Source organism: Vanellus vanellus (genome assembly GCF_965231255.1).
Source record: "Vanellus vanellus genome assembly, chromosome: 4".
Taxonomy (NCBI): Eukaryota; Metazoa; Chordata; class Aves; order Charadriiformes; family Charadriidae; genus Vanellus; species Vanellus vanellus.
The window spans coordinates 43,982,895-43,997,805 of record NC_138909.1 but is presented as its reverse complement, the minus strand read 5'-3'; the positions used below and the strand labels follow the sequence as shown (position 1 = coordinate 43,997,805).

The 14,911-nt window shown below is 54.3% G+C and overlaps 1 protein-coding gene across 1 annotated transcript in view; it reads right to left on the bottom strand.

Moving 5' to 3' along the window:
* Nucleotides 1-14,911, bottom strand: part of DYSF (dysferlin) — a 100,744-nt gene that overhangs the window by 67,376 nt on the left and 18,457 nt on the right. Inside the window, exons 23-30 of the mRNA XM_082481972.1 lie at nt 11,220-11,412; nt 10,500-10,655; nt 9,387-9,518; nt 8,782-8,948; nt 8,056-8,170; nt 7,844-7,949; nt 6,425-6,567; nt 5,272-5,445 (exon numbers count right to left, since the gene is read on the bottom strand). Coding sequence (XP_082338098.1) covers nt 5,272-5,445; nt 6,425-6,567; nt 7,844-7,949; nt 8,056-8,170; nt 8,782-8,948; nt 9,387-9,518; nt 10,500-10,655; nt 11,220-11,412 — 1,186 coding nt within the window. The remainder of the gene's footprint in view (nt 1-5,271; nt 5,446-6,424; nt 6,568-7,843; nt 7,950-8,055; nt 8,171-8,781; nt 8,949-9,386; nt 9,519-10,499; nt 10,656-11,219; nt 11,413-14,911) is intronic.

The window sequence follows — 14,911 nt, the reverse complement described above, 5'->3', positions numbered from 1 at the left end:
CCCTCAGCAAGGGTTTGGGGACCCCCCAATGTCTGTGCATCACAGGGAAGGGGGGCTCCTCACACCCCAAAACACCATAGAAAGCACAACTTGGAGAGGGCAAGTTGGAAAATGGTCTTGCTCAGGACTATGATTTGCCCTTTGGGGTCTCCATGCAGGATGGACTATCCCCCCATGATCTCCTGCCTTCACCCTGTCCCCACAGGGTTTCCAGGTGCAGCGGGACCCCGTGCACAGCACGACGTAGCATCCATTGGGCTCTCCCACCAGCACTCCCACGCTTGGTGCAGCCAGTTGGTAGTTTGGCCACAAAGCTACAGCACCGGTGCCCTCCACCCTGGCCAAACCCCAGTGGCACCATGTGCCCGACCTGGCTGTCATCACCCTGCTTTCACTCGTGTCCCTGCTCTTCTTCTGCCTGAGGAGTGGTGGTTCAATCACGCTCGGTGCAGAGCCAAAGCTGGGGCGTAAGCACCGGCAGAAAGAGGCAAGATTTTCCAGCCTGGCATGGAAAACCCAAAGTTATCCATCGGCCAAAGGTTTCCCTCGGCTGACTTTTGGAGGAGGATGGGAGGAAGTGGGGCTTGCAGGGTGGGAGGGCTGCCCGCGGCTCCAGGTCAGAGCCACTGAGCTTTCCATCAGAAACCGGAGACAGCCTCGAGCTGCACAGCTCAGCTCTTGTGCTTCCCAGAAATTGAACTGAGGTCAGAGAGATGCCTGGGGGCCATACTGTGTCCCGTGGTCCTTCTCTTTCAATAACTGTCGGTGACAAGCAAGCTGCCAAATGGCAGGTCCCAAAAAAGCTGGGACACGCTGTCCCAGAGAGGGAAACCCAGGACCAAGCTGATATGATGGAAGTGATGGCCAAGCCAGCAAGCCCAAGGGAAAGGAAGGCTGTCCAGCTTATAAGGGGGGGAGATGCACAGGTGAAATAACAGGCAAAAAGAGAGGAAATGACAGGATAGTGCTGCAAGCAGCGGTGTTAGGCTGGCTCCACATTTCAGATATGGGTGGGAGTGCTAAAAGCCTTCTGCATCACCAGCTTCTTGGTGTCCAGCTCCCCATTAGTCAGCTGGGACCCATTGCGAGAAGCAATAAGCACCAGGCGCTTTGTGGGTGTCCCCGTGGGTAGAAGGGGATGCCAAGTCACAGGCAATGGAGGGGGCAGGGTGGTCACGGCAAGGGCAAATGGGGCGGCATGGTGGACGGGGTGCTTTGCCCAGGACACTCATGGGCTCACCACGGGTCTACTTTCCTAAGCAGAGTCCTGCTCTAAGCCACCTGGGGACTGTCCCAAGACACGGGTGGCTGCAGGAAGGCTCCAAGGACTGCCGAGAAAATGGAAAGAAAGAACCGCCATCCTTCTGCATTGGAGATCCCATGTCTGGGGGCAGCAGAAAGGAGCAGATGAATCAGTGGGAAGCAACATCTGAGGCAGCTCAGCCCACTCCGACGGGCACCCCAAATCCATCAAGCTAATTGCATCCAAGGCAGCCGAAACCCAGTGCCACGTGGCAGCACCACGAGCCCTCGCAGCAGCATGTGGCCCGGCTTCGGGCAGCACCACCCTGCCTGTCCCTGACACTGCTCCCCATGGGACAGGAGATCGGGGAATGTTCCCCCCTCCCCGTTGTCTGGGATCAGGGGAAGGACGGAGCACGTGTGAGCAGCGAAATACAAGTCTCTGAGCAAAAGCAGGAGTGAGCACGTGCTTGGGGACAGCGAGCATGCCAAAGGAATCATGCACGCGTGTGCATGCAAGTATGCGTGGGTCTGGGGGGCGGTCGTGACACCAGAGGGGCCAGGTGAGGGGCAGGAGCTGGGGGGACCCAGCCGCACAGCAGCTCCCCCCCCCAGCTCTTCCCGCTGCAGGGAGCAGAGCTGGACCGCCTGGGAGCAGACGCTCGCACCCCATGGGGTCCATCCAAACAGACACTGAGCTTATGCTGCAAAGGTGCTGAGCCCCACACATGGCCCTCGGGCTGCAGCTGCTCAGCTCCGCGGGGGCAGCATCGCCAGAGTGGGAATTTTCGGGAAAGCCTCCGCCAAGGAGTCCCCAGCTCTTACAAAATCCGCCTCAGCAGCTGAGCAACCCGCTGGGGCTCTGCTTTCTGGCTGCTGCCGGCTCTGGGTCACCCTGACCCCGAGGTGTTGGGGTTCAGCATGTCTTAATGGCAGCGATTGCTCGGTTTGGTAAGGCCAGAGCGATGCACGGCTGAGCATCCCCGGGAAGAGGGAGGCCCCAAATCCCCAAGCACCGTCCGCACATTCCTGCATCCAAGACACATTCCTTCTGGTCATGTTTGGTATTATCTTCCTGTTGGAAACCAACCCTTTTGAATAGCTTGGGGAATTAGCACTTGGGGTGTTGGCTTGTTCTGTCTGAGTTTGCACTTTAATCCTCCCTCTGCTTCGGTCTGCCTACATCGCCGTACAGCTCCTTTGCTGGGCGGGCTCCGGGCAACCCATGCCACAACCACAAAATTGCACAAATGCCTTTCGCGGCGAAGGCGGCAGATAACAGGAATGGGATGGAGCAGACAGGAGGGGCTTCAGGAGGCTCTGGCAGCCGGTGGCATGCCAGTGGCAGCCCTGGCCCCAGGCCTGAGTAAAATGTGAGCTGGGGGATGCTCCAGGCTCCCTCTCCCGACAGCATCTTTATTCTGCTTCACTGTGGATCAGGGCTGGCAGCGGCAGCTCAAACTCCAGCTGCTGCCCCACCCGGGTGCCCTTCTCAGACACCTTCCCTGACACTTCAGTCTTCCAAAGCTACCTGCCTCTGCCTGCATTAAAAAAAAAAATCTTCGGAAATAGATACAGCAGAAAATCAGCGCCCACCCTTCCCAGCCCTCAGCATCGTATTTTCCCATCCTCGGCATCTCTTTGCCCCACCACCCTGATGAGCTCTGCGGCATCACGCCGAGTCCCTTCTCCTGCTTGTGGCTCCAGTGGATGGAGGGGTCGACCCTGCACAGGTCCAGAGGGTCTGGGGTTGCTGGATGGGAGACGCTGTGTAAATTTAGGTATTATTTTGGGATGAAGCATCCTGGAAAAATACGTAAGTCATTCAAGCGAGAGGGGAGATCTGGAAAGGCATGAAGCTGCAAAACCAGAAAGTATGGCAAGATCGTTTATAAAGCAATCCACAGAAAACCAAGCAACCACACAAAATGTGGCCAGTAACCCCAAAATATGAGGGCACAGAAGCGAGCCAGAGTGACCTACTGCAGAGGGGAATTTGGCGAGCGGAGCCTGAAGGAGAGGCGGGCTGGTCCTGCACCCACCGGGCTGCCGGGAGCCGGAGCCAGGGCTGGGGAGGGATTCACCTGCCGCTCTCCCGGGCTGCTCCCTCCAGAGCTGTCACCCTACGGGGACAGGATCCCCCAAAATCTCCACGCCTGAAGTAAACACTACTCCTTGCCGGACAGCATCACCCTACCCGGGAGCAGCACAGTCCTACAGCAACGGGACCTGGTGCTCCACCCGGGACCCCGCTGTTACGGAGGGTTTTCCTTGTGTTTTGCTGACGTTCGAGCAAGGAAAATTTATGGTTCAGACATTTGCTTGGCGTAAGGGAATGGGACGTCTGCATTGGGGTCATGTAGGAGCAACAGTGACACAGAGGGCAGTGTTTGCTGGGGAAGGGGGGCAAGGGAAAAGCAAGGCACGGCAAGGCAGAACAACTGCTTTTTTTTGCTAGAATTGTTTTCAGTTCGAAAATAGGCAAAATAATAATAAATTGGATTTGTTACATGTAACTATAATAAAAGCTATAGCCTATAACCTTGGCATAAAGATAACTGAGAGATTTGGGAAGCCACTAAGAACTGGGCACTCCAACGCTGACTGACACGCCTAAGAAATGCTGGGAAAATAAATATCAAAAGTAGGTAACATCGGGTCCAACAAGCTGAAGGGGCGGAGGGCAGGAAAGGGCAGCCCTGGCAGCCTGGGGCAGGTTGGGGACACTTAAATCAACCAGGGACACCCTGCCACCACGTCAGCGTCACCAGGAACGAAGCAAGTGGTGGTTCCCAGGCACGTTGCCACATTGCCATTTTAATGGGGCTTTTTTCTCCTCTTCCCTTTTGCTTCAGCCTCTGCCCCACACACACGGGGAGGGAGTTTCCTCCCTGGTTCTCCCCCACATCCCCCGATACCCCCAGCAGACAGGTCTGTCATCTCCCCCTTCCCCAGCACAGCAGCCAAACTTACAAACCCGTTTCATTTGCGGGCTAGCGAAGGTGAAAGGAGGGCACGGCTGAGCCCTTGGAAAGCTTCACAACCGAGCGGAGACCCAAGGTAGCACCATCAGACCCACCCACCCACCCACTTCCCCTCATCCCCAGAGTGACAGAAAGGCCACAGGGGGCTCCTGCACAGCTCCATGGGCGTACACACACACACGCGTGCATGGACACACACTCCATGCCACAGGGTTTTCATAGAATCATGGAATGGTTTAGGTTGGAAGGCATCTTAAAGATCATCTAGTTCCAACCCCTCTTCCATAAGCAGGGACACCTACCACAAGACCAGTTTGCTCAAAGCCCCAACCAACCTTGCCTTAAACACTTCCAGAGCTGAGGCATCCACAACTTCTCTGGGCAACCTGTTCCAGCGCCTCACCACCCTCAAAGTGAAAAATTTCTTCCTAATATCTGTTCTAAAGATATTTCTATTCTAAAGATATTTCTATTTCCAGCTAAATCCTCCTCGATTGCCTCTGCCGAGATGCAGAGGGATGAAGCGTCTGGTTGAAAAAAAAAAATCACATCAACGGGCCCCAGGGTGAAGGGGAAGAAGGTAGGGTCCCACCAGCAGCCCTGGGGGTGGGCAGCAGCGGGACTCTCCTGGATGAGGCCAGCGTGAGCTCAGGGCTGGTGCCCGCAAACGCCCCGGAGCTGCTTGTGTCCCAGAGGGGCTGCTGGGTTCAAACGCTGGATGGAGGGGAAGACAGAGCAGACAAAGAGGGGGGGGGAAAGCCAAATGGGGAAAAAAAAAAAAAAGCCCTATAATAGGGGCTTTGTGCTGCTGTGGTTGGTTCTCATTTAGTTATTGGAAAAGCCAAAAGATTATGAAATCCAGTATATTAACAAAGCCAGGATATTAGTTAAACAACCAGCGGCGGGTGCAGGCGGCAGATAACAAGCAGCAGATAATGATCTTTGCTCCAAGTCCATTCCCTGGGATGGGACGGAAGGGTGGGAGCAGACCCAACCAGGGTCCCCCACCGAGGCAGCAATTTGGGGAGAAAAGGCATGTACCTACCAGGGCTCCCTCCAAGGCGAAGACGGCGGCGGCCCCAGTGCGCTCCAGGGGCTCCATCCTGCGCCTCCAGCGGCGGCGGCGGAAGGTGTCAGTCCGGCGATGCTTCAGGTGGAAGCGCCAGCCGAAGAGCGAGGCGTACTCCCAGCCCTCTCCGTCCAGCTCCTCCTGCTTGTGCTGTGGGGTAGGGACACATCGGGGCTCATGAGGGGGCTCGGTCCCACCACCCCACGGCTCCTCTGCAGGTGACAATGGTGGGACCCCAACACAGCTAAGGGGCAAAGCTGCTTGCGCATGGGGCACTCCAGGGGTAGGGTAGTGCCCACCCAAACCTGGGCCCAGCCTTTCTGAGTTGTTGCCTGCCACAGATGTTCCACCTTGTGTCCTCTCCGTATCTCTCCAGCTTAGCCTGGGGATTCAGCCCTTCGTCCGGTCCCTGGAGTGAACCTCACTTGGAGAAGGATCCTGCTGGGCTGGAGGATGTCTGTGCTGAGCAAGGAGGGGGGTACATCCTGCCCAGGCCTGTGTAGCACCAGCACCTCCATCTTCCCAGCCTGCCACTACCTCTGATCTCTCCCGAGGCTACCACGGTTCTGCCACCATGGGACCCTGGGGCATCAGTCACAAGCCCATGAAGGCTTTTTCTCCCCAGAGCTGTCTCACCTCTCTGTGACATTTTCACCCCTTTGGCAAATGGGGTGACAGTGGCTCCCCATGCTTTCCAGCCACAATTATCTAGAAAAAGTGCTGGAAGAGGAGGAATGTGTCTTAGGGAACTTGCTGGGGGAGGGAAGAGTGGAAGCGTTGCAGTGGCATTTGCAGTCAAATTGCACCACCTAGAGGGAAGCAGGACTGGGACAGGATTACAGACTGGGGACCTTTGCCAGCCCTGGTCCCCCGAGCTGCTTCGCGGCACTGGCAGAGGTCCCCGTCCCACCCAGCCCAACCAAGCACCCCTGGAATAGTCTCCACCTCTGGGAGATGTTGACCCCCATGGTTGAAATCACAGAGGCTGCTGCCTGCCCCAGCATGGAAACCAGGGCCACTGGGCTCCAAAGCACAGCAGATCTCTGCAGAAGGCCTCTACCTCTGCATGAGAGACAGGGACACAGCCCCAACCCACTCCCACTGCTCTTCTCCTCAGCCCCTCTCCTACCTTCCTCATGGCCTCCATCTGTGCAAGGTCCCTCCGGCGGAGCCGCACCCAGCGCCGTCGCCGATTGGTGTGATACATCTTCTCAGCCGGCACCCAGGCCTTGGGTTTGCGGTCCGGCGGGATGGTGATGCCATACTCCCAGCCTTGGACAGAAGGGGACACCTGGGTGAAGGGGGAAGAAGAGCCCCCACCTTGCCTCCCACCAGAGACCTCTCCTCACAGAATCACAGAACGGTCAGGGTTAGAAGGGACCTCTGGAGATCATCTAGTCCAACCCCCCCGCCAGAGCAGGGTCACCTACAGCAGGTTGCACAGGATGGCATCCAGGTGGGTTTTGAATGTCTCCAGAGTGGGAGACTCCACAACCTCTCTGGGCAGCCTGTTCCAGTGCTATGCCACCCTCAAAGTAAAGAAGTTCCTCCTCATGTTTAGATGGAACTTCCTATGTTCAAGTTTGTGCCCGTTACCTCTTGTCCTATCACTGGGCACTACTGAAAAAAGACTGTTCCCATCCCCCTGGCACCCTCCCTTTAAGTATTTGTAAGCATTAATAAGATCCCCCCTCAACCTTCTTTTCTCTAGACTAAAAAGACCCGAGTCCCTCAGTCTTTCCTCATAAGAGAGATGTTCTAATCCCCTAATCATCTTTGTAGCCCTTTGCTGGACCCTCTCCAGCAGATGCCTGTGTTTATTGAACTGGGGAGCCCAGAACTGGACACAGTACTCCAGATGTGGCCTCACCAAGGCAGAGTAGAGGGGGAGGATGACCTCCCTTGACCTGCTGGCCACACTCTTCTTAATGCACCCCAGGATGCCATTCGCCTTCTTGGCCACCAGGACACATTGCTGGCTCATGGTCATCCTGTTGTCCATCAGGACTCTGGAACAGCTTTAATAGCAAAGGTTTGTCCAGACACAACGCGCTTTCCCAGTTTGCTGGTCCACGCAGATAAGGACCTATTCATGCTGCTACTGGGAGGTGTCCCACTGGGAATGCCCAGGTGATAGACTCGTGGTGTTCCACCAGTCCTTGGCTCAAAGTCACAGCTTGGGGACTCTCCTCTCTGTCCTTTCTTTCTCAGGCAACCTCAATGCTTGTGACCATCTTGGATGCTCTCTGGCCTAATGCTTTCAGTCTCTCCTTCACCAGAAGACAGGTAAGATCTTCCAGAAGAACAGCCTGCACTTTTCCCAGCAGCAAGGAAAGTGCTGCCTTTGCGACTGCCCACACCACAGCCTCAGCCTCAGCCAGAGCAAGGGCAAGAGGGCACCCCCAGGGCCTGACCCCCTTCTCCTGAAGCTAGTGGGGTAGCTCACACAGCCATGGAGGGGATGTTATCATCCCTGGTGCTGGATGGGACCATGGAAGGGAACACCATGATGGGGAGAGTGAAGAGAATGAAAACAGCTTTCTGATACCTTTCTCATCCACAGCTCTGTTGAGGTCTGTGTCCCACTCCACATCTTCCCATTTCCAGCCTGGAGGACATTCAATCTCATCCTTATGCAGGACCTTCTCTCCATTCTGTGGGATGCAGGGGTGTTTTCAACCAAACAGTGCCCAGCAGATGCCTAAATCTCCCCTGAGCCCCCAGAGGCTTCCTGCCCCGGGCTGCCCACTTCTTCCTTACCACATCGGTGTAGGCATCAGTCATATGGATCCACTGGCCTCCAGGCAGCCGGACCTGGTTCTCAAACACCTCCTCCACGAAGCTCAGGTGCCCAGCGTCCACGTCATGCAGCAACCTGCACCCCGGGGTGATGCATGGCATCAGGGCCTTCCCCTCCCGCCTTCCCAGCCCTGCACGGGCAACAGCATGGCCTTGTGTCTTCCCTCCTCTCGCAGCCTGCCACACCACCCCAGCACATGCTTTGCCTCCTGAGCCTCTTCCTCCCCGGAGGCACCAAGCAAAGCTCCCATGAGACCTCAGTAATGGTTCAGGTGAAGCCCAAAACGCAAGGTGTAATTCCAATGCAAGAAGATGGCAGAGCTGTGCTGAGCATCCACCATCCCCTCCCACCCCCTCAGTGCCCCACTGGGATCCCACCTCCAAAGATTCTCAGTGTGGGGCTTGCACAGACACCCCAGTGAGCTGGGTGCTGGGGCCACCATGTCCATGAGAACTTGTGCAGCACCCACCACGCCAGGGGCATCACCCATTGCAGAAATGATGCATTTTGCATTAACGCTGTTGCCTACCTAAGACAGGGCAGGCAGATAAGGAACCCCCATGGCACCCCAGACCTCCATTCAGCTTTCTGTGTGACCTTGCCACCAGGTTAGCATCTGCTCAAGTTTTCAGGGTGCCCATGACAGCCCATCCAGGCTCTGCTCTTCACACAAAACCGTCACTCACGTCTTCTCCGGGCAGATGAACCAGTCCCCAGCCCAGGTCCAGCCCGTGGAGGGGCGGAAGCTGTCCTTGGGCAGCTTGATCTTGCCAGTGACATCTGAGTATTTGGGGTAGGTCAGGCCAGTAGTGCCCCAGTTCCCCACCAGCGCCAGCTTGGTCTGGTTCTCATACTGGGGGAGCAAAAGCAAAGGTTTTTGCATTGCAGGCACAAAATCCCATGAATAATCCTTCTGAAATCTCATGAATAATCCCTTCCTTCCTGGAGAGCCCTATCCTGGGGACAAACCTCCTGGGAAGCGTCTCACACTCCCCACACCATCCTCTGCCCCATGGGCACCACCCCCAGGTTTCCACTCCACAGCAGGCAGGAGGTGTGAAGCCACAACGCAGCCTTATAGCTCATTACCGACCTTCTCCCCAGCCTTTTAGGCTAGATGCTGGTGGAAACAGCTCTTTCTTCTCATGGTTGGTAGGGGCTAATGTTACACCCCACCTAGAGATGTGCCCTCAATCACAGTCCATTCCACCCCCTCCCCTCCATGGTGGAGCCGATCCCCATGCTGGAGAGGAAAAAAAACCCTTTAGGGTGGTCCCTGTGAGATACTCACGGTTTCGGCAAAGACGGAGAGCTTCCCCTCGGCGTACTGGTTAAACTCCTTCTCATCGACCGACAGCCCGAACCAGAGCTGGACCCGGATTTGGGCTGGGATCCTCGGACCCATCGCCTCCTCCTGGGGGTACTACCAAAGGCAGAGCCCCGTTAATATCCCAGAGAAGGATATTAATGGGGGATGACAGGAAAGCAAGGGGGTAGGTGGGACACAGAGCATCCCTGGGAATTGGGACAACATCAACAGCGTGCAGAGCACTTCGGGGATGACCTTGAGGAACTTCAAAGCCCTGGTGGTCAGGGTTTCTGCGTCTCGGTGAGACACCCTTCAGGGCTAGGACACCAAACCCAGCCAACATATTTCAGCAAAAATAGAATAAATAGGGAGATGTCTCATTGCCCTTTTTTCTCTCTTTCTCAGTCACTTTTTTTCCCGTTCAAGTGATGCTAGTTTTCCATCCAGAGCTAAAGTGCAGAAAAAAACAATGTATTTTGGGTTGTCTTTTGCTGCCAGCTGGGCTTGGGGTTTTGGGGTTTATTCAGTTTATTTTATTTCACTTTATTTTTTTAGAGCTTGTTCAGCACTGATTGTCTGCTCCCAAGCTGGCACACAGCAAAAGGCCAAAGAAATATCATTTGAGATGTGAGAAGCTCAGTAAGTGTCTGGCGGAGGAGGCCACAGCTTAAATTTCCTGGGGTGGCAGAGGGTCAGGAATTTTGAAAAACGTAAAATAACATTAAAAAACTTTTAAAAAAATACGTATTTTTTTAAAAAGCACCATCTTGGCCAAACTGTGCCCATCTTCACAGCCCTGGAACTTGCAGAAAATATTAAGATATTCACGGGCATCTGCTGCATATCCATGAAAGTGGAGCTGAACTCTACCAGAAGCATGACCAGTCTCTCACCATACAGGTGAGAGAACCAGCTCCAACAGGGTCAAAACTAAGGTTGGGGGTCCCCAGAGCCCCGGGTGCTCATGGGTTAAAGCAGCCCATTGTGTTGCGATTTCAGGTTTCCCTGCACGATTTTCTCTACATATACTTTTTTTAGGGGACAATATTTCTAAAATTAATATCACGCATGCACATGCATCAAAAGCCAAGGTACCTTCAGGAAGATGGTCTGCAGCTTCCCACAGTTCTTGCCACAGCAGCTGGAGATGCTCCTGGAGAAGAGGACCTCGTGGGCTGGCACGCGGGCGTATGCCACACGCTTGTCTCCCTGCAGCATCCAGATCACTATATCGGGCAGGCTGTTTTGGGGCTGGAAAACACAAAAGCTGTAGTGTCCGACCTGGGGGGGGGGAGGGGGTGGTCGGGTCCAAACTAGCACATCAGCTGCACAGGGATGTGGGAGGCTGGAGACCAGCCATGCCCCAAGTCCCACTGCTAACCCAAGCCCATGGAGTGAGACCAGTTGACCCAAACCCCATCTCAGCAGCTCTAGATCCCATCTGGGTCTGGCCAGGGCAGAGCAGCCCTACGTTTCCCCAAGCTCTTACTCTCCGCAGCCAGCCCAGGCAGCTGCAGGAGCTTTGGTTGAGGGTTTACTGGCCGTGCTGTAAAGCTCTGCCATGAACAAGGCTAAATCTCAACGGCCAGGTGCCAAACCTGTTGCTTCGCATCACTGCAGTGGGATGCAGGTACAACTCTTGCATGCAGGACCAGGACTCTGCCTGCAAGAGCAGCATCCTTTCTGCTTCCCACCACACTGCCGGGTGGTGGCTCACAGCCGTCTCACCGAAACAGCAGCATGATGGCAAGCTTGGGAAGAACGAGACCCCTCCAAGGTGAAAAGCGGCTCCTGCCACCATCACAGCAGCTTTACCTCCTCTGCCATGGCCTTCAGCCTGGAGAGCCAGTCCTCTGCCTGCTCCAGGGCTGCCGACAGGCTCGCGTCCTCGTGCTTGAGCTTCAGGGCTGCCTTCACTATCTGCTCCAGGTTGGTGCTGCGAAACCGGTACATGTTCTGGTCCAGGTGGGTGCTGGCTGCCTTCCCCAGGACGTCGGGCAGGGTCACGCTGCAGGGGTTGGCAGAGGTGCGCCATTAGTAGCTCGCTCACCCTCTCATGGGAGTTTTGCTGTTGTCTTTTTTTTTTTTTTTTTTCCCCTCCTTTTCTGCAAGTTTCCAAAGAATTAACAAGCCTCCAAAGATACATTTGTGGAACACAGCAATGCCAAGAGCAAAGGAGCTTCAAACCGCACTTGCGGCCCCCACGCATCACCCACAGCAGCCAGGACGGGGCCCTGGCTGAGCTGTGCGCACACACACACACACATTTAAATATAAATTGATTCAAGCTGCTGGATAAATGTTTCAGGAGTCGGGAAGGATCTTCTCTGCGCTGAGCCATTTAGAAGTTTTCCTGTAAAATGCAGTGATTTACGGTGCTGCCGTTATTAATGCTCTTCTTGCTCCCAGCTCCCGACCCACAGCCCTCCACCAGCCTCACCGTTCCCCTCTCGGTCTGGGACTGAGCTCTGTAAGCCCCGTTTTCATTGCATGATAAATAAGAAGGACAACATCTCTTGCCCAGCTATGCTCATTGACATGTGCCATGGACAGACGCACGCTGTGGTACCTGCCTAGGATGGTGTCAGGGCAGGTTGTCCCAGGTTAATAAGATGGATTCCGTTAAGAAGAAGCTTAGGGAGAAATTTAGTTCTTTCCATTCTCTTAAAGAGAATTGGGTTTTCTGCTCTTTCCACAGGGAGCCAGAGCGCTGCGGGTGTTGCTAATTGGCCTGATCGTTCAGTAGCATCCTGTGCACGGAGATAAATTAAAAGACCATGTTGGGGTTGCAGCCCCAAGCCCTCCACGGTTACATTGGTCGTGTTCCATGAACTCAGTTTTGTGTGTCCACTCTTCGTTTGTGTATTTATTAGGGGGGAGCTGCTAATGAGCTGACCTCCCACTCGTTTTCTGTGGCTTGCTGTGTCACTGGTGCATGGGAAGGACACAGCTCACCCACCAAGCAAACACCACTTTGTGGTGGAAACTAGGATGTACTTCAATATCCTTGCAGGAACAAGGGGAAAAAAAAAAAAAACCAGAAAAAAAAAAACAAACGGAAAAAAAAAACACTAAATATACCCACTGCAGTTGAATTTAATTTCAGAAAGTTAAACTATACAACTACACAAAAAAGGAGGAAATATGTTAAAGAGCTGTGGAAAGGAGCAGCAGAAAGGGTTAAATCCTATAGGCAGCATGGAAATGGTTTGGAGACATCTTGTTCCTGGAGATATGTGCCGCATGTTGGAGACCTGGAGCAACTACAATGGTTAAATGAAGTTGAATTGCGCTCAAATGGGAAAATGGAAAAGACCACGGGCTCCACCAAATGAAATGTAAAAATACCATGAAGTAATTAAAAAAAAAAAGGCAAAAACATGGCAAAGCCCCCATTAAAAGCCTAAAACCTAAAAAACCTCAAGAACTATCCCTGTTCAGGTGGATAAGTGACACAAGGAATGTGTGCTGGTGAGCAAGAGCTGGAAGCAGTATTTTTCATAGCAAAAAAGCTGGGAGCCAGGAGGACATCTGGGGGAAGAGCCCCTCATCGGGGTCCGTCCTGCCTCGGCGGTGGGGAGGAGAGGGCTGGGAGGAAATCTGTCGAGCAGCAAATCATTTGCAATTCAGGTAGGAAAGGGCTGGATGGTTGGGTGGGATCTGTAGCTTCGCGCTTAATATTGCCTAATATTAATATGATTAGAAGATTGGAAGGAACAATGTGATGGCAACCTCAAACAGACCCGGGAGGATCTGAGGGAACCAGAGATCAGCAAGGCTGACCCTTGCATCAGACAAACTAGCAGAAACCACAACTAAGAAGGGAAGAACAGAGAGGTGGACAACCAGGACCTCAGAGGTCCCCCGTGGAGGGATGCTGGGGTACTGGTACAGCCTGCCCAGGGTCCCCGCAGCACTGTTCTTCCCCAAGGGCTTCCCCTGGACCGAGAGGATGGTCACCTCCTGGGCAAAGAGCTGTTTATACGGCAGGTGGCAAAAGATGGGAGCGTTGAGTTTGTCCACAGTGATGGGTCCTGCACTGGCTGTTACCATTCCAGGCATGGATTATTAGAAAAAAGCAAAACACTGAGAACATCACTGTACCAGCACATAAATGTGGGGTGCATCCTCGTGTGAACATTGTGCCTCCAGCCGAGGAAAGATGTGTCAGAATTGGACAAAGTACAAAGAAGCCCAAAAGGATGATCAAAAACATCCACCATCTTCTGCACTGGGGCTTTCTGGCCACCCACTGTGTATTTTGCCATGCTCCCAGATCCGGCAGGGAGAGGTGGAGGGGTCAATTCACAGGCAGCTCTCTTCCAAGCTCCAGCACAGAGCAATCCTTGTGCCATGGGAGCAGAGGAACAAAACCCACCCTTCAGGTCAGCTCTGCTGCTCATCAGCACAAAGGAGCTGCAGAAGCTCCCTGAATCTGGCTGCAAGTCAATGTTTTGGGTACTTGGTTTTGCCATGACTTATCTTTCCCTAACTTGTCCATTCGTATGCTACTTTCAATTCTTTTCTCTTCCAGAGAGCAGCAGTTTGCCATCTCTTCACACAAAGGTCTGGAAAACAGACATGGACAAGGCAATGCCAGCAGCATGTTGCGGTTTTCCTATTGGGAACAGGAGGTGGGGAGACCCCCCTCCCACTGGGACCCTTTCAACGGAGAGGTCTGGACCTGGAGGAGGATGGGGAAGCACTGGAGAGCAGCAGGGGATTTTCCCATCCCTCCAAAATCCTGATGGAAAGCATCTCTGCCCTGGCTGAGCACAGAGACGAGGCTTTGGCAGCATCACGGGGGGAGTCACAGACAGCTCTGGCTGCACGGCTCAGCTCATCCCCACCAGGGCAAAGAGCATATTGTGGTGTGGAACCCCCCAAAAAGCCATCAGGGCTGTTCCAGCTGCCCCCACCATGAGTACCATCCTCACCAACCAGCTGTGGTCCCTGTGTCAAGCCCTCGCAGAGGTGGAGAAGCCGCATCCCACGGGAGCCGAGCATAGAGCAGGGCCAGGAGCCAGCGGGAACCACGGGCTTGGCACATCCCCCAGCCACATTTTTCCCCTCCCGGTTAATTGAATTTGTTTTGGAGGGCACAGCATCTCTGGAAAACCCAAAGCCGTGGTTCATCCCTCAGGTCCCGTCCCATGTGCCCAGGAGCAGGGGGGTATCAACAGCCCATCAGATGGCTCTGACCTTTCCAGCAGAGCCAGCGTGCGTGGGGGGAGAAACACGTCTCCTTTATGAGGCTCAAAAGCAAATAAATAGGGAGGTTGTAAGAGAGAGAGAGAGAGAGTGTGTGTGTGTGTGTTTGTGTGTGTGTGTGTGTGTGTGTGTTTTTAAGCATGTCCTCCAGGAGGTCTGCAGAGCAGGGTCAACTCATTCAAGGTCTCCTTGCCCGAAGGAAGGACATGTCTGGTCCAACACAGGTGTCACAGGAGGGTCCAGAGAGGATGGACCCCTGTGCCCACTGCCCCTCCATGACCTCTCCTTTACTCTTT